Source organism: Grampus griseus (genome assembly GCF_964374135.1).
Source record: "Grampus griseus genome assembly, chromosome: 16".
Classification (NCBI taxonomy): Eukaryota; Metazoa; Chordata; class Mammalia; order Artiodactyla; family Delphinidae; genus Grampus; species Grampus griseus.
In genome coordinates this window covers 30,111,111-30,135,702 of record NC_139010.1, presented here as the reverse complement: position 1 = coordinate 30,135,702, position 24,592 = coordinate 30,111,111, and the positions used below count along the sequence as shown (strand labels likewise).

Genomic DNA, 24,592 nt, shown 5'->3' with positions numbered 1-24,592 from the left:
TAAAAAATCAAAGCACTAAAAAGAAAGAAGAGGAACCCAAGTTGGAAAGGAAGAAGTAAAACTGTCACTGTTCACCGATGACATGATACTATAGATAGAAAATCCTGAACACACCACCACCAGAAAACTACTAGAGCTCAACAATGAATTCAGTAATGCTGCAGAATACAAAATTAATATACAGAAATCTGTTGCATTTCTATACACTAACAATGAATCATCAGAAAGATAAATTAAGGAAACAACCCCATTTACAATCACATATAAAGAATAAAATACCTAGGAATAAACTTACCTAAAGAGGTAACAGACGTGTACATGGAAAACTATAAGACACTGATGAAAGAAACTGAAGATGACACAAACAGATGGAAAGATTTACTGTGTTCATGGATTGGAAGAATTAATATTGTTAAAATGACCATACTACCCAAGGCAATCTACAGATTCAATTCAATCTCTATCAAAATACCAAATGCATTTTTACAAAACTAGAACAATTAAAAATTTTGTATGGAAACACAAAAGACCCCAAATAGCCAAAACAATCTTAAGAAAGAAGAACAGGCCTGGAGGAGTCATGTGCTCTGACTTCAGACTATACTACAAAGCTATAGGAATCAAAACAGTATGGTACTGGCACAAAAACAGATGCAGATCAATGCAACAAAATAGAGAGCCCAGAAGTAAATCCATGCATTTATGGTCAATTAATTTATGACAAAGGAGGCAATAACATACAATGGAAAAAAGACAGTCTCTTCAATAAGTAGTGCTGGGAAAACTGGACAACTACATGTAAAAGAATGAAATTAGAACATTCTCTAACACCATATACAAAAATAAACTCAAAGTGGATTACAGACCTAAATGTAAGACCAGATACTATAAAACTCCTAGAGGAAAACCTAGGCAGAACATTCTTTGACAGAAATCATAGCAATATTTTTTGGATCTGTTTCCTAAAGTAAAGGAAATAAAAGCAAAAATAAACAAATGGGACCTAATGAAACTTAAAAGCTTTTGAACAGCAAAGGAAACCATTGGCAAAACAAAAGGACAATCTACTGAATAGAAGAAAATATTTGCAAATGATACAACCAATAAGGGATTAGTATACAACATATATAAATGGCTCATACAGCTCAACATTTAAACAAACAAAGAAACCTGATTGAAAAATGGGCAAAAGAACTGAATAGACATTTTTCCAAATGTAATTTCTTTTATAGCACCACTTAATTATTATTATTTAAACTATTGTTTAATAAATGTAACATTTGTAAATGGATAACGTATATTAATTTTTTACCTATTTTGAGGCTCCATAATTTGAATAATCTGAATATCTTGGTTAAGCCCACCATAAGGTGCCTTTGCCCCTCTCATTACAAATACTCAAATTGAAAAGTTAGTGTCTAAAGGAGATTATCCCCAAGTGCATTTCAAATTCATTCCTATTCCAATATAAAGATTTGATTTAAAGTAATCAATGTGGCACAATATAAACATTAATTATTTCCAGAATATTCTGCATGTTAATTCAGGTCATCCAGTTGAACTTAGATGTTATCCACTCCTCCTATGAGTTGAGTTATCATCTACTGCCTGCACCCAGAGACAGTCAAATCCTATCGCCAGCATATTCAGTCCCACAAAGAGCTAGGGAACTAACCTTAGGATGCTGGTTTCTGTGGAAGACTGGACACAAACCGTAGTCATCTTTGTTCATATGTAGCCATCGCATGCATGATCATTTATTCCCACAGTGCTTTGTCATCAACCTTTTCCACACTGCTTCATTGTCTTAGGCAGAGAAACTTGTAAAACATCACTGAATGGTGGCACTCCCCACTTAAGGATGATTCCATTTTGAGGAGAAAATATTGCTCAACACCACTTTAGTGCTAAACATCAGCAAATCTTCTAATTGGCATCAACTGTCTTTTCCCTTCCTTTCTCCTTATTCCCTCAGCCCCCTATATCACTATCCACTAAGAGTCCCCACTTTAATTCTGCGTCAGGCTCTGCTTCACACTCTCCTTTGGTATAATTCCATGTATTACCACTTGCATCATTCTCACCTTAGCAACTCGTCCCTAGACACATTCCAAACTTAGAATATTCTCTTCTTTCTTAGGAAAACTCCCTTGTCCTAGGTTGCCACATTCCATGCTGCTTTAGAAAAATTAGCATATGCTACTACATTAATATGGACAAATAACATTACCTACTCTGCCCACAAAGTGACAACTTAACATTTAAGATTATAATTACCCAAAGGTGAACTACTACTGCCGGAAATTTTCAGGTAAATGTGTAGGAAGGTAATCATTTCAGACAGCTGACTGTCTTTGAATGTTCTTCAAATCCCTTAAGTGTTTGCTGATGTACTAGAAATAACATACAATACTCCACCAAAGGCTGATGGTCTGTTTGTCATACAAACAGGTAACCAACATGTTTTTTTTACCCCTCCAGTGTTCTTTCCCTTTCTAGGTGTTAGTCACGGTAGTTTACAACATGGTATTTAGACACGTTACAGAGACCAGAGTCAAGTCATGCTAACAGCCTTCTTTGGTGAAGGCTTGTTCTTGGCAAGAGAACTGGGAAAAGCAGATGGTGAATGTCACATTGGATCAGCTGTGCTGTATGGCCAACACGTAAGGGTCCCAGTGGACCCTGTGTTGTCCACCCTGGGCATTAGGCAGCGACACACACCTGACTTAGCCTGCTCTTATGCAGAGCAACCACTGAACACTGTTATTGTTTTGATGAAAAGAGCCCTGTGGATTGTTTTTGATCTGCATATTATGAAAGACGAGAAAGCCAGGTTATTTCTTAGAAGCAGCAAGAAAGACATTTTCCCTGGAAAATGTGCAAGATACATCTCTGCTGGAAAACACACACACAGAGACAAAACAAAACAAAACAAAACAAAACAAACAAAAAATCCTTTCATCCAGAATCTGTGGCTTGCTTTCTTGTATTCCTCAGCACACGTGAATGTGTGAAAATGCACAACATTCAGACGTGCAGCCTGATCAAGTAATGATCTCTTATAATGTTCCTCTATTTAAAGCAACAAACAGATGGAGGGTTTATGAGCACGGCTGGTAAAAGTAAAAGCAAACGATTGTAATAGTTGTACTTTTAATAGGATTCCCCACAATTGAAAACATTATTCCTCAAGGAACAAATTGTTCTATAAAATTACATTACTTAGGAAAGAGACAGTCTGTCCTGACTTTGCTGAGGCAACAGAGGACTCCCAGGACAGCCTGTACTGCAGGGGGCTCTCAAGTCAGATGGGTGTCCTGGGAGAGAGGACACAGGGATGCCTGGCACCATGATCCCCAAAGAAAAAGCTCAGTGGAATAGGGTCAAAAGCAGAAAGACCAAGCGGTGAAAGGGGGTATGAAATATGTCTGAGCTTGCATTGAATTTATTACCTTTTAATTCTCTACTTTGAAATACAACATTTGGGAAATTCCTAGGGATTTAAGATAAGCATGCCACATTGCTTCTCCCTCTGCCAATTCAGACCAAAATCTAGCTCAAGCACAGAAAATCTTGCTTAACAAACAGTGGAACTGTAAACAACCCAATACAAGTTCATTATCATTACCCTCTTTTAAGAGAAACAAAACTCACTATAATTCTATCATTAAGATGAATATACTGTCGTGAGGGCCATTACGTAAATTATAATTAAAGCTAATCTCAGTTAAAGTTATTACACCATTTTGGAAGAAAATAAACAACCCAAAGAGAGGGAAACAGTGTGGTCAATAACTCACTCCAAAAATATTTTTTGCCTCCAAAGCTCGCATTGAGGGAGACATTCCTGTGCATGATACAAATGGTTCTGACATTAAGAAAAGTAAACAAGTAAGAAAAATAAAGATGGAAAAATTCTGTGGTCAGTTCACAAGTGCTTTTTTATTGTTTGAGGCAGGGTTAAAGCCTTTTATAAAGACAAGGATATATGTGCCGCTAGATTGGATGTGACATTGGACTAGTCTAGCTGCCCTTGCACAGAACTCTGGCTGCCCATAATATGCCATGGACAAAACACGTGTTGGTGCTTCCAAACAAAGAACCAGGGTGGGACTGAATTCAACTCATTTAAAGCATTATCCCAATGCTGTTTTGTAGATCAAACAGAGCAAAGGTACTCGACTCTGGTTATTAACGGATTTGAGAGATAAAGCCAAACATTCAATATCCTCTAATAATTAATGGTCTTAAGGAGTTCCATCTAAATTTGTCTCAATAACTGATCACCAAGTGTTGTGTAATCTGCAAGACCGACTGCTGCCAGCCCCAGCGCAAGTCATTCAAGGACTGTGTTGACTCAGTAGGCCAGAGGCCATGTCAATGGACTAAAACAGAGAAAGCAGGTTCTTCTTTGGTGTCTCAGGGGTTGAGTCTTTTTTTTTTTTTTTTAGAAATATTTTATTTTCCAGTGATTTTTGCGGGTTCTGAGTCTTTAAAGACTTTTACTATAGCTGCTCTCTAGTCATTTGGTATCTATAACTGGGAAGGATTCTCTTTCATATTTTGCTGTCCTCAAACTAACCGAATACTGGGAGACCCAGGACAATGAACCTGGTCCAAATGAAAGCAAAAACAAACGCTATTGTGTCAAGAGCAGCGAGCCTTTCAAACATCTTCTACTGGTGTACCAGTATATTAAATGGAATTATAGCCACCCAACCAGTATGATCACGCTTCCTTTCCTTGTAACGTTAGGGCTGGAAGAGAGCCAAAGGTGCACAAAGACCATCTCACAAGCTGTGGATTTCATTTCTGAGAGATTCTGAGGAATATACCAAGTTCAAAGGGTTTTGTGCCTTTTATTAAAAACCGTCTGGTCTGGTGAGTGTTTTCTGCAGTCTTCACTCTCCTTTTTAACTTCCTGACCTATCACTCCATCTTTTATCACCTCACTCCCTGTAAATAGCACCCAAAGGAGCAAGCCAGCTTCAAACACACATATGGCTACAGACATAGCTGGGAGGGTGTGTGGTTAAAAACAAATAAATAAGAGCCTTTGGTACAACCAGAACCCGGTGTTGTGAAAGATGCCTGACACTGACTAGCATTCAGGGCAAGAAGTGGATTTCTAAGTGAACAAAATATGATAAAGTCCATGTTTTTGTAGTCAGGGATTTAGGGAAGGCAACTTACTCCAATACCCGAATGCTAAGAACACAAAGCTCACCATAAACGCACAACGTGTCTAAGAACTTACCTCTTCTGTTCTCTGAGAAACTGCAAACTGAAGTGCATTGCCCGTGATAAAGATGCTAAAGGCTGATGGGGGTGGGGTGGGAGGGGACCATGCAGAATACAAGAGGTTAAGATTTAAGGGAAATAAGGGAGTAGAGCCTTCCTTTAAACTGGGACTCTCTCGCTGAAAATAAACCCACAGCACGAAGGTATTAGGAGGATCTCTACTCAGAAGGCAAGCTAAAGACACAGTCTCTCTCACTTGCCTAAAGCCACTGAGCATGCTTAGGGAGGCCCCAGGTGTGACCTCTGCTCCCCTGTGAGCAGTGGAGGGGCCAGGCAATCTATCATGGTGTTCATCCTGTCAGCCCTGGTGCTTCGCCACCGCTGTCTGTCACTGTGGTGGATGAGACCTGCTTAAGGGCAATCATGTCAATCTCTATGTGACCACTCAGTCTAAGGCAGAAGGATGATCTTGACAGGCCTGGCAAAGTCAGCAGAAGGTACCAAAAGCTGACGTCATAGCTTTCCCACAGAAAAGCGATGTGGGCCATTGTCTTTTCGTTTAGCTTTTTCTTTATTTTTGCTTTCCCTTTTTTCTTTTACTCTCATGTCACTGGCTAAGGCATACAGAACTTGCCTTCAGAGCTGGTCATCGCGGATAAACCTGTTGCCCTCTGAGTTCTTCCCATAGTAAACATAGCGACACTTCCCCAGGACACCTGCAAATAAAAAGATACACATCATTACAGGTGGCACAAGTAGTATAGCCAGAAAACACAGGTGCTGCAAGGCAGAAATACAACACAATCACAGATCCCATGCATGGGTGGCAGCAAACGGATTAAGCCCCAGAAGGGAAGGACCCTATTTTCTCGGCCTCAGAGTTGACATTCAAATAAAATGTCACCAGAGCACAGGCTCCTAGGAATAACACTTTCCTGCATGATTTCTTTTCCACATTTTAGAGAATTTTCTAGTGTGGTCAATTACTTCTCAAAACAAAGCAAAACCCTCTTCCCTCTCCAAGTTCTCTTGGTAGAATTTCTAAAAATGGAAAATTAAGAGTTTAAAGATGGGCCCAGCCCAAACAAAAGATATAAAACAATCTTCCCAGAATGTGGCTCTTTTCAAAATCTTTATCATGAATCAATTTTGTTAATTTCCAGAGAGAACCTTCCAAATCCCAGCAGACATCAAGTACATAATGGATGATTAAGGAAGAATTGTGGTCTCCACAAAACGCCACATGGAAAGTAACGGAGCCTCTGACGTTAAATGGCTTCCTCTTACAGGGGAATCCTGAACTGTATTCTCAGGTTGGAATGCACTTGATTTTCATCTTCAGTTTTATTTTAAATAGTTTTGCGGCTCCCTGTACAGCTTTCCTGTCATTCACGGAGGTCATAAGAGGACTTAACTATAAACGATGCCCCTAGAATAAGGTCACACCTTTCAATCAACTCAATATTTATTCTAAATATCTATAAGAAATCACCTGCCACAGTTACTTTGACAGTATTATTAAGTAAACATCAGTTTTTCCAAGAAAATATCTGTAACTACAATTTGCTTTTGGCCACCCTGGGTTTTTTTCCTTTTAATTTTAGAAAAACAAACTTAAAATTCAGCTTCATGGAATTGTCTTATTACTAATACTCTGTGAGTCTCTGAAGGGTGCATAACCAGAAAAAAAAGAAACAACCCAAAGAAGTGTCCATAAAACATAAACTCATGAGCTACAAATCTGTCTGTAAAAATAGCTTTCTATATACATGTTTTTTCCCCATTATTTTGATGATAGTGTGAAACAAGCAACCGCTATCTACTATTCATCTGGGATAAATTAGCACTTGAAATTATTCAGGTTCTTCAAATCAGAAGTCCTCCGTGGTAAATACTTGGGTCATTGTACAGGAGGTGTTTCTCCACTATAGAACTGTAGACCGTATTCTTAAACATGGATTAAAAATGACTCTCAGAAACTTTTAATGACAAGGCAAATGCTCCTTGGTTCAGATGGCTTGGGACAAAGTGGAGCATTGCTGGGTTCTCAGAATCTCTGCAAGCTGGCAATAGGGAGGGGATGACATCATTCCACGGCCTCAGACTGGGCCGTGAGCTGGCTGTCATCACCTCCATTTCCTGCCATGGTCCCCTGAGCAAGTTCACTGTGGACCACTCTTCCCCTTTAGCTATGCTTTTTCCTTGGCCCCCCAACCCCCAAGTTCTGCTTTTCAGTATTGGTCTGGAGCCTGGAAACATTGAGCTTGGATGAAACCTCCCTGAGACCCTTCTTGGGGCCTAAATTATTCTTTTGGTGGTTGTCACTGAGCTGTTCCCTTTATTGTGCTGAATTACGTAGCACCTGGAGTTGTGCTGATATTGTCACCGATGCTAGGACGGGTCTGTGGGCATGGCCGTGGAGGCTGCATTCCAGGAACAGCATCCCCTGCAGGCCTGGGTGGGAGTGTCTCAGAAGTCTCTGAAAATCTGCAAGGGGCTTCCTTGAACATAACTGATTCCAATAAACCCTCAAGAATCTGGAAGGATGAGGCCGAGGGATGTTAATTTCTTTCTACAGCACCAGGACAGCAGGAATTTTTATAAAAAGGAATGGATAGGGCTGTCAGATATTATAAAGAACACAGAAGAGAAGGAAAGGCAGACACACACACATACACGCACACGCACGCACACACACACACACACACAACACACCAGCGGGTGCGTTTGCTCCGGGAAACTCTCCAGCACATTCTGGATTGAATTCTTTTCTCTGTGCTCTCTCCATGGTAAATCTCAACTGCAGACCTTGCCTAGTCTAGATACAACCTGGACAGAAAGTGCCCTTCTGGAAACAGGCTGGATATTCCTGAACATGGGCCACAATGTGGAGGAAGGTGACATGTTCTGAGCCACACTGCCCAGCCCTGCTTTCTGATCAGCATTGATAAAAGTCCTTTTTAAGGCCTGCCCTGTTCCTCTGGGCCTGGAAGCAAGAATGTTTATAGACACCCTGGTGAGAGAGGGCTGTTTGATGAATGCAGGAGACTGTGGCAAAGTGTCAGAGCTTGGAAAACGAGGCAAGGACATGAGGTATTAACATTGTCAATGATCTCTTGACGGGAAAACAGATACCGTGCTCACCCTCAGATTTAAATAGACATCAAGTGCATTAATGACAAGAGGGCCGACTTCAAACAAAGGGGCTGTGTGGTGGGGGGCAGAACGCATCTCTGGGCTGGCAATAACCTGATCTGAAAAGACAGTGTCAGGGCTCGAGACAGGCCCAGGATTGTGTGTGGTGACAGAAAACAGAGATGCTGACAGAGATACCAAAGCCATATTATGCCAAGGATATTCTAACGCTGTCTGCCCCGCTAACGAAAGCTGACATCACTCCCTAGCACTTGGGGTCTTCTTCGCCTTCTCCAGCAGAACGTTTCGCCCCAGACATCATTACAAAACTCGCTGCCGTGGCCAAGTTCCTGGCAGCCCTGTTCTGTCAGAGCGCTGGGGTCATGAGGCCCGAGGATGACCTCAGTCAATCTAAATTTGGGCTCTGCAGGAGGACCACACTCATCCCCTGCCGATATCCCAGCTACTTGGGGTGATCAGAGCGCCAACGTGTGAGGAGCTGTCACCTTGAATAAAATCCGGAAAGGGAAGGCACTCAGTCTGCGGGCTCCTCCAGGAGGCGCGGGGACAGCCTGGCAGCCAACAACGAAATCCAGCTGCTGTCGCTGCTCCCCTGGGGAGACAGGCGGGCCGGCTAGTGACAGTTAAAATCGGATGAGATTTTTGAACTTGAACCGCCTACGATTGCTTAAATTAACCAGGTGGTTGCCTCCATTGAGACGCCTACCTGAGCTCGCAGCTCAGAAGGGATTACCCCCCCCAAAGGGGACTTTTGTATTTAATAAATAAGTAAGTAAATAACATTAACAAGGGAGGGAAAAAAACCCGCCCAGTCCCATGTGTGGCCATAAGACTTCACTTATCACGAAGGTTATTTGTAAACTCATAGGAGCCGCTCATAAATGAAGGCACGTGGTGACTGCGGGCTTCTCTCTTCTGCTCTCCCCCTGGCCTTCCTCCTTCCAACACGGCAACTGCCATAAACTGAGAAAATTTACAGAGGAAACAGTTTGCTTGCAAAGGACATTTTGACAGTGAGGCGCTCCGAGGCTGGAATTCGGGAACCCGCGGGTGGTGACTCGGTAGGCGGTGGTTTCTGTGTACATCTGCAATGCATTCCCTTGTTTGTGTCTCCCCGAACTCTACACGTCTTGGGACTGGAAGGGGAACAACACATTTAATGCTGTATGTAGTGTTTTTAATTAAAATATCTGGCATTGCCCATAATAAACGAAGCAGGCTTGCCATGCATCAGGCTGACATGTAGCTGTCTGTGGGGGGTTTCTTTTGGGAGGCCCTGGAAAAATGACAGTGCCCTGTCCCCTCGGGAATCCTCTCCTGCCAAATGAGGCCCCTAATTTTTCTTAAGTAGCCGGCTCTGCTGTTGCCGTAAGTTCTTAAACCTATAGTTATGGAAAAAACTGTACTGGGAAGAATCTGTTTTAAAGAGGTCCTTTTTCTTTTAGATGTTTCCCCTCACTGGAGTGAGTGTTCTACTTATACAGGTTAAGTTATGACCTTGGGGCTGCCTGCGGGGGTGGGAATCAGCCTCTTTTCTTGGATGCCCCACTGTGATGGTGGCAGGGACGGTATTGAGGAAAACCCTGAGTGTCCTGGGAAGGACGTCTTCGCACAGCCATGCAGAGTCCAGCAAACACCTCAGGACTCCCTGACCTTCTGGATGGCCTCGTCCTACCATCTATTTAGTAAGGGGAGGTGGAGAAAGGCCTGTATTTAAATCCAGCTCTACCCCTAATAGTTAAGTGACCATGTGCACATACCTTTCCCTCACTGGGCTGGTTTCTCCATTTGTAAAATGAGGGCAAGGGGCCAGGTATCCCAGATTTCCACCTTAGTTCTGAAACAGATGATTTAGCATTTCTGAATGTTTCCCTTATGAAGATAAGGACGCCAGGTACCATATTGCCTGATGTAGGAGGCAGAGCCAGTGGTCAGTTAATCAAAATTTGATTTGGACCAAGGCAGCTCTTGAAACCCATCCAGTCCATTTTCCCATTAGATACAGAAGGGAAGCTCTGCTGGACCTCAAAATCCCCAAGGAAAGAATTTCCACTAACTCTCCTGCAACTTGTATTTCATACCCAGAGCTGGGAAGTACTTACCACTAATTAGCCTATATCTCCCTAGCTTTGACATAAGCTCTAGTCTTCTAACTCCATATTCAACAGAACTAAAGACTACACATCAGAGTAAGTGGTCTACCATTAATATTTTAGCTGTGAAAGAATAATCATCTTTACTCATACAAATGCGAAAACGTATCTGATGATGGAATATGGGTTGGACCAATAAATTCATATTTGTAAAACGGAAAAAGTAAAATCTCGATTTTATTATCACTATTAATGTTAGTTTCGGTAATCGCTGTTTTAAACGCTATTATCACAAAGGTTTGTAAGTGTAACTGTGCAACGACAAACAGATTTTAATCTGTTTGTGGTCACTAGCACCTTCCAACTAGTGCTACAAAACAGGCAAGGGGCAGGGGGCTCCTCATGGAACTCCTGTTCTCCAATCTGTATGAGGAAAGCAAGGAACTAGCCTCTTCACGGCCTCTGAAGAGTGATGACAATGTTGTGAAGAAGTGGGTGGGCCCAGAGACGGAAAGAGTATTCAGAGAGCCTTCCTGTCTATTATGGAAAGTTCCACGTGACACCATACATACCATTAACATGTCACCTCTACAATAATCCCTCCTCCCCAATTTCTAATACCAGGTGGTTGAAACAGTGCTTAGTACCAAGGAGGTGTTCAATAAATATTTGAATAGATACATTAATCAATACCATTAAATACCACAATTTAAACAGAATCCACAAAGTAAGGAATTTCAACTGTTAAACACTCATATTTTAACCTCTGTTAAGACGACAGGCATTTGAAATTTTTAAAAACTATACACCGCTTAAATGCTTGCCTTACTAGAGGAGAGGGCAAAGTAACAGAAGGCAACAGCCTCAATTCCTCAGCACTAGTGTTGTTTTTATGCTCAACACTTTCCTCCCACAAAAACAAAGCAATCACGATGTCTGGTGGGAAAGAGAGCAGTGGACTGAACGTTATCATCCAGGCTTAAGAGCTGTAAACATCACACAGGAGAAAGGACGTTCCCCAGAAAGCACATTCCTCGGACTTTGTTATGTGCGGGTCCTGAGTAAACTGGGAACTGGGAAGGAATAAACACCCATGTTTTATGATCTTGAGAAGTGGCTGGAGCAATACCCTGAGGCCAGCCTGTGTGATGGACTCTGCTGTGGACATCGCACAGGATTTAGCAGAGCCTGCAGAATTACAGGCTCCTGGGACAACATCCTCCTTCAGCGTAAGCTACTTAAACACTGAGGCAAAATGAAGAGAGATTTTAAAATGGTCTTAAGGGAAGACGCTGCTTAGGAGCAGTTCTGGGGGAAGGACAAAGTCCATCCTCCACGGGGGTGGGGAGGGGCATATTTTCCTTTCATCTGCAGACACATCTGGGAAGCCTTAGGTTGGAAATGAAACAGGGAAAGGCTCTCCGCCTGACCCATGAAAGGGTAGAGAAGACAAAGAAGGTGGGACTTCCTCCCAAACTAGCTGAGCATGATTTCAGGCAAGCGTCTCAGCTTATAATCTGCAGCTTAGCTTGGAATGCGGTGCCACGGTCATGCAATGCTTGCTAAACCCCAAAACGTCTATAAGGGCACCTGCTGTCTTCTCCATGGACTGGTGGGCACACCGTCCTTGCTAAGTACTGCAGTGACCACGTCAAACAACACTGCTCGAGGGAAGTTGCCTAGTCTCTCAAATGAGCTCACTCTTTTGAGCTCTTCTCCTCTATTATACAAAACAACCCCAGGTCGGGTATTCTCACCCTGCTCTGCTGACCCTGATATTTTGCAATGGTGGACATTTGAATTCTGCCATTTTGACCCCCCGGGATGGTTTGGCTTCAGGCTTATGAATATAACACATAAACAAGCCTGGTACTTTTTCTTTCAGAAAGCATTATTTATTCAGAACTAATTAGAAATTAATTAGAAATTAGTTACTACTTTCTGTAGAAATAGTTACTACTACATTTCACAAATTTAATTCCTTAATTTTTAAATTCAAAGTTAAACCATATTCTATTTTGAACATTTTCATTTCTCTTTTATTGAATTTATTTCCAATGGGATCAATTCTTTTCCATGTGATGTTTTACATTAGGGTGAAAATCCTCCATCAGCTTTTGGCGAATATCAAATTTTACCGGTTCTACCTTCTAAACCTCTTCAAGTCATTTATTTTCACAAGGTTACATTTCCTTGGGTAAAATTTTGCAGATCTAAATTGTGACAGGAAGACTTGAGTCCTCTGCTGAAATTCAGGCAACACATTTTATTGTGTGTCGTTTCAGTTCACTTCAATTTTATTTTGTTTTCATTATTTCTACAAAGGCTAATTCCTTCCCGTGAATTTGTGCACTTTTCGATACACTGACAAGATATAAATCTTCGGTCACTTTTTCATCCATAATAAATAGTGTGATGTGCAGGTTTAGTTGCTGTCAGTTTATTACAGATTCAGGTAAATGGTGGTTTCTATTTATTTTTAGCACAAAGAGTACACAGGACAAATGTAAGTATTCTGGATGCAAGAGAGGAAATAAATTGTGGGGTTATGTTACGCTGCTTTTTACCAAGCACCATTCAAAAAACAGAGTAGGAGCTACCAAAGCAAAGGTTTGGATATCCTGGAAGAAAGCTGACACAAGTGTAGGCACCGTATCCCTTTGAGATAAGGACATGGGGCCCCAATGTTCGGCCCCCTCCAGTGAGGCTCGACTTAAGGTTAAACTTTCCACTGAGAGAGCAGATTATATGGCCTCCTTAGACAAACGCTGGGCCTTGTCAAGCGTCACTCACGTGTTTGTAAGGAAGAAAAAAGCAGGGGAAGGAAACCAGTCAGGGGGAAAAGTATACTGGCAAAATCTCTACTGGAGGCGAGAGGAATGCAAGGCCGAGAAGCCAATCTCCCTGCCCAGGGAGGCTGCAGGAATAGTCACGTGAGCGGCAGCCAGAGCCTGTGGAAAATGCACTCTGGACTCCCAGGGCAGGTGAAACGAGGCTTGCCATTTTAGAAGAGGGGAAGGAGGGAGGAGAGGATTAAAAAAAAAAAAAAAATGCAGGGCCAGTTTCTCCCTCACATAACCTGTTAGTGGGAAATGTGCAATCGGGTGCAAGTCCGAGAGATAACTGCACCTTTGAGCGGATCCCTAGTAACCAGATCTGCTGTCCCAGTGTGAGTCCCTGGTCTCTGTGCTCCAGTTGCAGATGCTGTGGCCCTACCCAGACCTGACCAGGCCATTCAATGTCCTCTCCACTTCGAGGAAATATTAAGCTGACAGATTTAAAAGTTATCTGGCAGCGGATGTTTCCATGATGTGAATCCTGGAAAGGAAACAGAGTCAACATGCTTTTCCTCAGATGTCAATGCTTTTTTTTTTTTTTTTTTGCGGTACGCGGGCCTCTCACTGTTGCGGCGGCCCCTCCCATTGCGGAGCACAGGCTCCAGACGCGCAGGCTCAGCGGCCATGGCTCACGGGCCCAGCGGCTCCGCGGCATGTGGGATCTTCCCGGACCGGGGCACGAACCCGTGTCCCCTGCATCGGCAGGAGGACTCTCAACCACTGCGCCACCAGGGAAGCCCGTCAACGCTTTTTCAATTATTTTGTACCGGGGGTCGTTTGGGTAGGCCAGACGGATGGGAAAGAATTCCAGATCTGAGGGTGGGCTCCCTTACTCCTGGTTTGAACATCAGTAATATGATTGGCTCTTACCTCAACACATGCTATATTTCAGTCAAGGAGGAACATCTAAGTATCAGCGGTCAAACACCACAGTAAATATTTCCAGGCTCCAACAACATCCCTCCTCCACAAAACCAAACCAAACTAAAACGAAAACAAGAAAAACAACCAACAACCCACCACTACTAAATCTTCTTAGCAATCCAGATTTTGGGTTTTATTCTCAGGTTACATTTTTTTTTTTGTGCCAGTTAAGAATGAAGCCAGAAACAGTTTTCACTCTGACTTCCTAAGCAATGATTTACTTTTACACTCCTATGACACTTTATTATTTTGCTGTATTTCCTAGTAAGCTTGAACACAGAATAGGAAAATTTTCTTTGAAAGTATTTCTTTAAACGTATTGAGGAATTCTCCCTGGGACAGAATTTAAAGATCTTCATTTTCGTTAAGGAGAAGAGGAGGTTCTAAGTGGCTTCCCCAAAGTCACAGTACCTGACCAGACACTAAACAATTACAATGCTATCTTTCTTACTTGCTTGTGGGATCTTCGTTCCCCAGCCAGGGATCGAACCGTGCCCCCTGCAGTGGAAGCGTGGAGTCCTAACCACTGGACCATGAGGGAAGTCCCAGCAATGCTACCTTTCTAGTTCAAATCCCTCTGAATTATAGGATTGCCCTTAGGACAGGAGAATGTCAAAGATCTACAACCTGACTTATGCTGACTCCTACCTACTTTTCCAACGGGGGAAACGAATCTTCAAAGCCATGTGGCATGAGTGTGTTCCCCTCTCCCACCTCCCTATTCTAAGTGGGGTTTAATGGATCTGAGATGGGCTGGATTCCAAAGTGCACACCAAGATGGGATGCAAATGAGTTCAGATTCATGAAGTTCCCTCAGTGCTGCTCAAAGATGGACGTCCCACAAATCAGGCTGTCAGTCACAATGGACAGTGGTCAAGTGGTACAGCTTCATTTTTATTTCTTAGTTTTTGACCAAGGAACTCAGAAATTTTTCAGACAGGAGAGAAAAAAGAAAACAATTTCTCCCTTTCACCCCCTCTGCCATTCCCACCATTATCTCCACATTCATCTTTGCCACCTTTCAAGTGAGGTTGGGAGCATGGCCACTAGAGGGCAGCATGAATTTAGGAAAAACAGCTGCTTAAAAAAAATAAACGATGGCAACGATTCAGAGAGGGCCATTAAAGTCACACTGTGCTTTCGGTCACCAGTTATAAGTTCTGCAATGATCAATATGTCATGATTGCTCAATCTGTGCTGAAGGGTTTCTGGGAATGGGGCTCCCAGACACCCCCTCAGTCCCCCCACCCCCCCCCCCTCCCACCCCCGCTTTTTGGATGCCTCTGATCTCGATTTCAGGGACTAATTTTCTTTACTATCAATTGCTCTAATTAATCTTCTAGGCTCAGGAGTTGGGGAAATTTGCATATTACCTGCATAAATGTAAAGAAACACGCAAAGATAAACAGAGATAGCTTCCCACATTTCTTAGAAAAAGATTTTTATCAGGCAAGTCCAAAAGGAAATATGCCACTTAAGGGCATGGAGTTACTAATCATCATTTGATAGGGAAAAAAGTGAAAAAACATAAGAATTAAATAAAACCTGCATCAATAAAACATAAAAAAAGCGTATGTACTCTACCCAAGCAAATCCTGGCTGCCTCCTACCCACTGCTGTTGTCGTCCCTCTCTGAGTATACGTCCAGGTTAATCAGAAAAGAGAGGTAGATAAATTAGGAGCTTGGGATTACCACACACACATACCACTCTATATAAAATATATAACTAACAAGGACCTACTGAATAGTATAGGGAACTCTACTCAATGTTCTGTAATAACCCATATGGGAAAAGAATCTGAAAAAGAATAGATATATGTAGATGTATAACTGATTCACTCTGTTGTACACCTGAAACTAACACAGCATTGTAAATCAACTATACTCCGATAAAAAATTAGGAAACAAAGAAAGAAAGAAAAGAGAGGTAGAAACTACTCAAAAATAAAATCATAACTCCAGCTTCTGTTTTGGTCATCATGTGGTCCCTATCACTGGTCTCTGGCCCATGGGCTAGTGATTATTTTCACGCCTAGAACAATAAATGACCACCTCCCTTCAGGAGAAAAAGGTATTCATGGGTTTCCAGGGATTTCAAACATGTTATTTTTGAAACAGCAATAAAGGTATGACATTCTAGGGAATGGCGTTTTAAATGAGAATCTGTAGAATTCAAATAAATGAGTGGATTCCATCAGAGAAGGGAGTAAACAAAAATTGGATCTACTGGACTAGAGGAAAGTGGAGTCCAGGTGTGACTCTCCGTGTCAGCCGAGAACCCGCTCAAGTGGTCAGTGAAGCAAATAGGCTCTCACACTTTCTTCCTGTAGACTTTCCTAATATAACAGTCATGAGATTGACTAGCCAGTAGGGAAATGTTGGGTTCCAGTTAATTAATTAAATTATCTCATTAATTCGTGGTTCAGCAGAAACTTTTCCTGAGTTTTCTCTCACACATGAAACACTATACAAAACCAAATTCAATTTTACTGTCTTACTAGATATCTCATGGTGACCACCCATGAGGATTTCTTTTTTTTTTTTTTAACATCTTTATTGGAGTATAATTGCTTTACAATGGTGTGTTAGTTTCTGCTGTATAACAAAGTGAACCTGCTATACATATATATATATCCCCATATCTCCTCCCTCTTGCCTCTCCCTCCCACCCTGCCTATCCCACCCCTCTAGGTGGTCACAAAGCACGGAGCTGATCTCCCTGTGCTATGTGGCTGCTTCCCCCTAGCTATCTATTTTACATTTGGTAGTGTATATATGTCAATGCCACTCCATGAGGAGTTCTTTGAGGATTTACAGTGAGGATGATACAGTTAAGAGGTTTCACTAGGGTGGGAAGACTGCTCATTGAACATTTCTCAAGGTCTTAAGACCACTTTTTTTTTCTTTTTTTTTTTTTTTTTTTTTGCGGTATGCGGGCCTCTCACTGTTATGGCCTCTCCCGTTGCGGAGCACAGGCTCCAGACGCGCAGGCTCAGTGGCCATGGCGCACGGGCCCAGCCGCTCCGCGGCATGTGGGATCCTCCCGGACCGGGGCACGAACCCGTGTCCCCTGCATCGGCAGGCGGACTCTCAACCACTGCGCCACCAGGGAAGCCCCTAGACCACTTTTTTATAGGAGCTCCCTAAGGGCAGAAATGATGGCTTTTCACCCATGCTTCATGAGATACTCAATAGATTGCTTATCATTGTAGAAGAGATGCAAGGATCTCGGAATACTTCTTCTGAACCTCAGAGTTTGCTACACATTCCTGGACATTGACAGGTGGAGGAATTGCATGGCTTGTCCCCACGTCAGTGATTTTCCAACTTTCCCCTGCATGGGGTCACCTGGAAGGCTTGTTAAAACAGAGATTGCTGAGCCCCACCCCAAAGTCTCTGGTTTAGGGGGTCTGAGTTGGGGCCAAGAATTTGCATTTTTGCTGGTTCCCAGGTGGTAGTGATGCTGCAGATTAGGGGGCCACACTTTAAGAAACAATGTTCTAGGACAACCTAAAAGGGCCCCCTTTTCCTTTTTTAAAAAAGTAAAACTCTTGACATCAGTTTTTCTTCTTGTAGAAGCAACACCACTCAAATTCGGAGATAAAAATCCGGTTGACTGAGATTCCTAGTGTATCGAGTTTTAGTGAATGGAGGTTTTACTGTCTTCCTAACAGCAGCCTGAAAAAACACCATACCTAAAATAATAATTAATAATAGATTGCTCCAGCTCTTTAATATAAAACAAAAATCATGAAAGTTTAAATTTAAGTGATGTGCAGATTACATTAACAGAAGAAAAGAAGAAAAGAGTTTTTTGGATAAGTAGATTGGAACTGAACCTACAAACCATAATTTATGAAGACTAAAAAAAAAAACTTGCAGAAAAAATTTCCCAGAAAGTCTTTAGCCTCCCTCTAAAATGACAGAATCTTTATGAACAAATGTGAGCAGCGGGGGTCCTCCTGCAGAGTTTGAATGGGAATTTTGGCTTTGCTCTCAAGCAGAAATTTGCTTTTGGGTTTCAGGTCTGTTCCTATTAGAAAGCTCACATCAAAAGGGGAGAAAACATCCACAGTTCTGTCTGGTTCTTCAGGCTAAAATTTCTCAAGAGAGTCATTGAAAATAAAGACAAGTTGCTTTTTTTTCTTTTTTTCATTCTTCAAGCTGCAAAAAAGAACCTCTCAAATAAAATTAAGCAGACCCAGTAACAACCGGGTCTGTCATAATTCAAACTCTGCAAGAACTGAGGACAAGACCTTCCTTCTTAGGCCCATTAGTCCAGCCTCCATCTGCCCTTCATTAGACTCCAAACAAACTTTTCCTGTACTGATATTACTATAATCTTTCCTAATTCCAGGACACTTTAAATTGCTGTCTCCAAAAGGAAAACGAAGAGAATCTGCTGATATATGATCTAACAGAAAGAAGTCGGCATTACAAAAAAATAACTAAAAGTATGTCATTGCAGGGAGCACAGCATAATTCTTGGGCACTAGCAATTCTCACAGCAAAATGCCAAAATATTTTTCATTACTTCTTGATCTTCAACTCCCCAATCTCTAACCTGCTTTGGACAAAAAGCGCATATATATATACGCTAATGCCAAAGAAAGAAACTATAGGTTAAGTAAGAATTAATAGCAGAAAGAAATTTATACGAGCAATATGAACCTCTTGAACATTTTTTTTTCTTGCCAAAATAAAGACAAAGTAAACAATAGAAGAGCATATTATAAGGGTCTTCATTAGGGTCAGGCTCATTAAAACTTAATGAAGGCACCAGAGTCTCTCCAGCAATGTTAAGAGGGGTATACTTTTTGCCTATCGATGGAATGGCCTGGGTCAGAGAGACATTGCTGACAGTGGGTGGCACCAGGTGTTATCTGTCTCTGGAACATACTACTTTGATGGCTTGGAATATTACCTCTTTTATTTGGCTGGCTTGAGTTTGTCAAGATTCACCCTGCGGGGAGTTAACATGCCTCCATTATTGAAAAAAAAATTGCCCGTGGGCCAACGTGAGCCTCCCACCTAATAGAATACATCTGGCTCTGACAGTTTGATGCCCAGCTCTGAGCCACATTCGGCCACACAAATTAACATCGTAGACATTGCCCATGCTGAGCAGGAAGTAATAACCTGCTACCTGCTACTTGGCCAAAATCTCATTATAAGCCATTACGGTAATTGAGGGCCCAGACTCCGCGGATATTAAGACTCCCCGAGCGCCAGTCGTTAGTTCAGCAAAAGAAAGACTCCGAATGGAGGCAGGGGTGGCCGACGGAGGAGCAACTGTGCTTTGGACCACAGTGTGAATTCCATCTGCAGGCTACAACGTGGCTCTAGAAGATTTGTGAGCTGTCTCTCTTCTGCCCCGAAGCCCACGTGACCTCTCCTGTGGGGCTCAGGACCCCAGGAAGATGACGTAATTCTTGGTAGGCCTCCAACAATGCTATACAATTAAAATTTGGTTTAAATGAGTACTGGGGACAGGGAAGAAGAGGGCAAAAGAAGTCAGAATGCTCCACGAGTTAGAAGTGTAGAAGTGGGGGTGGGGAGGGGGAAGGGGGACTCCACCCTTCTCCCTAGAAGATAGGGGCTGTCTAGAGTCACTGCACATATATAAGCTTCCATCCTTCTTCAGATGACCAAGCCAACTTCCCTTCCCCATAAGGCCTGCCCTCTCAGTCTCTGCCCAGGATGGGGCAGCTATGGATGAATTGGTGTGGGCTTGGGAGAGGGAGAGAGGGAAGGAGTCCAATGGATCATCAGTCATGCAGCTGATCAATCAACCTGATTTTTGGTACCATGAGGATGGCTCTGGATTGTAGTTACCATGACAACTTTCAATAAATGTTTCTTGGTAAGAGTTACATAGGGCTGGGGAGAAGAGTAACTGAAAATATAATGAACGGTTTCCAGAAATCCCTTCTTATCCTGGTACATACAAATCCCCCCTACGCGCACACGCACACACACACACACACACACACACACCCCGATAAGAACCAAATCCACCAATCATGGGAGCAAGTTTATGCAAGGTTTTACCTAATGTACAACAAAACTCCTGAGTGCCGTGTCTTCTCCAGAAACCACTGGAAGCCTGGATAATAAACCTTCCTGGGCATCCAAAGTTTCCATTTCATCCTACTCCAGGTCTCAATAAAAGGCTGCCTGGCCTTGGAATTTTGAAAGAATTGGTATTTGGGGGAAAATAAGCACTATGGTGGGGGAAAGAACGTGCTGCTGAGGGTGAGGGTGTCTGAGAGTCAAGTCCTCCTTCTAAACGCCCTGAGACCATCTTCCTGTCTTAGCCATGCCAGCCTCATTATTCCTCGGCACCCAGAGGGTTAAGTACAGGCTGGAGCCTAGAAAATGGTTTCTGTTGGTACAAGAGAGGCCTTCCCTATAACTAGATCCTTCAGGAAAAAACAAATTAATCAACAGCGAGCTGAAGAGGGTTTAATGATTGCATTCTGCATACAATCAGCTTTTCCCTTTTCAAGGGCCATCAATATGTCAAGGGAAGACATATCTGAAGGATATAGCTCTTAACATCAAGGTTATCTATTCTCCACAAGGCTCCCACTCCTTCCTGGGCTGATACTCCATGCTGCCTGTGTCTAACATTTTCATCAACTCTGCAATCAATCAAGGTAATAATGTTGTGCAAAAAATCAATTAACAACGCAATTAAACTTTCCTTATTATCTCAAAGGGCTGAAATAATACCTAAAGGGAAGATAGACTCACTGAACGCAGACATCCATAATCCAATGTGAAAGTGAATTATGAGATTGGACAGATGCAGGCATGTGCTGGTGCTGTTATTTTCCAGGGGTTATATCTCATCGTGGCAGTGTATCAGTCAGCCCCAATCCCAGACCCTAAAATTCCAAATTACTTTTAAGAAATATATGATGTGTAATATCCATTTCATATCCTCTTTTAAAGGTAACCCCCTCCCCTCCAAAAAACTGAACGGCCATATTATTCAAAGACAAAATGATCTTTCAACAAGAACATAAAATATAAAAGCTATAATAACATTTACATCTGTATAGCACACATCTCTGCAAATGCAGCTCATCTATTACACGTAATCTGCAGCGCCTAAGAGACTCAGGATGTGGCACAACATTTAAAATTCAAATGCTTAAATGTGCAAACTCCTATGGAATGGCTGTGGCTTCTTCCTCCGAGAGGAGGTCTCACCCACGCTTGCCTATACACACACGTACACACACCCAGGGAGAAGCATCGGGAACAACGGAAGTATTACTCCTTTAAAATGAGAATGACTGTATTATTTAGCAATTACACTCAACTTGCCCTGAAACACTGTCCTTAGGAATTGAGCATTATAGTACATAAAAAAGAGATGACTATTAACCTTTTGCTGCAGTGACGACTGTGAGATGCTTGAAATTTCACACTGAAATGAGATACAAAGTAGAAGAGGAAGGGGTTCCCTGACATTTACAGAGCTCATTTTAAGCTGTTCAGGACCCACATGAGATGGTCTGGCACCAACAGAAGGAGGCCTAGAGATAGAAGGGGAAACAACCAGAGGAGGAAAGGTTCGTTAAACAAACGTCAAAGCAAAAGCCAGCAAACAATATATAATAGAACGGATAAACAACAACGTCCTAATATATAGCACGGGGAACTATATTCAATAGCCTATGATAAACCATAATGGAAAAGAATATATAAAAAAGAATGTGTGAGCCAGGTGAACTGATCCAGAAAGGTACAGTTCCAAATTTGGGCCTCAGGGCATTAGCGGAATCAGGATAAGAGAGGATTTCCCTGTGTTTCAAACATGTTGCTACACGAGCTCTAGGTTTTGGTAACTGACAGCTATTCCCCTAGCAGCGTGGGTTTCCACATATACCACCTGGAGTTCTGCAGGTATTGTTGTTTTAAACTACCACTGCTCAACAACGAATTCCTTTATTGCAAGTTACTCACTTGTAACAAGGATCTTAAGCCAACTTCCCCCCATTTTCAGCTCAGCAAGGAGGCAGGACAGAGCCCCAAGTGCAGATTTCAAATGAACAATAAAACAAGACAAATAAACACAAATGCTTATTCTGTAATTTCTTAAAAAGTAAGGAAGCAATTCATGATGTACTTTTTGGTACAGAATTTCAACAGAGAAGTTGAACAGGTTAGTGGATCCTGCCATTTCTCTCCTAACCTTAAGGAACATAATTAATATGTTTTCATTTTCAATGACTATATTGTGTGTGTGTCAACTGGAACTGCTCCTGCTGTGTATTTGATTCCACTGACGATGGGGTGGGTCAGATTTTAAATGATGTGTGAGCACTTCTGTTCTTTCCGTGCTCTGGTTTATGTGTTATTCATGACTCGCATTACAGACATGGCTGATACACAGATGTAAATGTTATTAAATCTTTTGTATTTTACAGGCTTTGTGAAAGGCTTCTTTGTTTTCAAATAATTCTCTTAACCGCCAAAAATAACCAGAAGTACATGACAATGTCTTGGGAATTTTTTTTCCACTGAATTTTCTGATGAAGAGATTTTCTCCCCTCTACTGCTACTTTTTTTTCATCAAAATAAAAATGTGTGGATAAATTGGCAGATGGAAGGGTTACATCTTTATAGTAACCAGTCAAGAACCACTTCACGTGTGTGTATGCACAAGTGTGTGTTTCGTGTGCATGGGAGTTACACGTGGGCACATGGTACTCGTATATGTACTGCTGTATGTGTGCCCTGTGTGTCTTGCTGTGAATTGTGTTATACATGTTGTGTGGGTCCTTTTTGTGTGTGTGTATCTCCTACAGAAGCGTGTTGTGTGTGCACATGGTGTGTGTGCACATGGTGTGTGTGTTGGTGTGAATATGTTGACCCCATTATGCCAAGTCAGAACTCGAAGTCACCCAATTCTTGATTACCTGCCAAAGGTGCAGTCACCTTACTGCATTTTGGTCTCTGACGTAATTTTTAGTCTGTTTTTATTTTGCTCCAGCCTCTTCACATTTCTTAGGATTTCAACAGAAATGTGGCAGAGGATAAACCTCTTCATACAGAGGGTACTTAGTCTGTGCCTCTTACTGGCTCACTTTTCTTTATTGATTTTAAAGTGAAACTATGCTCTGAGACTGAACAATGCACCTCCACAAATACAGCTGACTTGACTGAAGGAGGTCAGGAAAGATGGAGACATAGTATATTTCAGTCCTGAGATCAGCAGCCCAACTTCAATGGGCTCAAAGAGGAGAGATGGCTCAGGCCATCCTCAGGGCAGTGGGGGTCTCTGATTCCTCAAGTATCCCTTTAGAAGCATAAGAAAGGGCATATCAACTCTGGGAAGTGTGCTGGAGTCCAAAGGTCAGGTTCTAGTTCCTGGGTTGTAGTAACTGTCCTGCACAACATGTCAACTTCTGGGCCACAGTTTCTTAGCATCTGCAGAAAACGCTCTCTAACGGCTACTTCTGTCCCGATGAATATAATGCCTATTTTCATCTAAGCAGGTTTTCTATGCTATGCATAGCTCACATAGTGGACACAGCAATATAGACCTTTTTCACACGCCCCTCTCTTTGTTTCCTTGGTTTGTCTCCTTCCCTCCTAGAATATTCATGATCCCCATACACCTTCTTGCCTTTCTTGGGGTTTTAATTCCAGAATCAAAATATAACTGTCCTCTCTTAGAAGCCTGTCCACATCTTTTTTTACACCTTTTCTAAGAAACAACTAGTTCTCTGATCGACTCATTCACATTAGGATGGTAATAGTTGACAATGAAATAGAGCTTCATCACTTCAGATAAAATATTTTACTTAAAAAAATAGACACATTAAAAAATAGACCAACTGAATAAATCTCTAATGGAATTTCAGGCAACACAGGTAAGTGGGAAAGCCCTATGTGCCAGGCACAATCAATGAAACCCAAAATAAAGAAGAAAAGGAGAGGTTCTTTCTACATTTGAGCAACTAACAGGCCAGAAAGGGAGATAACTTGTCAGATAAAGATAGTTCCAATAAAATTTGCCATAATAATGTTATCTACAAAATGTTAAACAAACAACAAGAACAAAAAGATGTGATGAGGTGAGTGAGCAGAGGCATTAAAAAAGGGGCATTTTCTCTGTATTTCTCTTTTTAGTCATGTTAAGTCACAAATATAATATTTGTTACAAGTTGAACAATACAGAAGGTATATTTAAAAACAACAATTACCTCTTTCAAGATTTCCATGAACATTTGATGGAGATATACTGCTGGAGAGATATAGGTACAGATACAAGTGCAGAATATTTGGCTAAGTGAAAATGTAAGGAGCAAAAAATGTGCATA

General features: G+C 41.9%; 1 protein-coding gene across 1 annotated transcript in view; it reads right to left on the bottom strand.

Annotated features, from left to right (window-relative positions):
• Positions 1-5,825: 5,825 nt before the first annotated feature.
• LRMDA (leucine rich melanocyte differentiation associated) overlaps positions 5,826-24,592 on the bottom strand; it is a 1,104,623-nt gene continuing 1,085,856 nt past the window's right edge. The window contains exon 7 of the mRNA XM_082673142.1: positions 5,826-5,957. Within this exon, the coding sequence (XP_082529268.1) occupies positions 5,878-5,957 (80 nt within the window). The 3' untranslated portion in view covers positions 5,826-5,877. The remainder of the gene's footprint in view (positions 5,958-24,592) is intronic.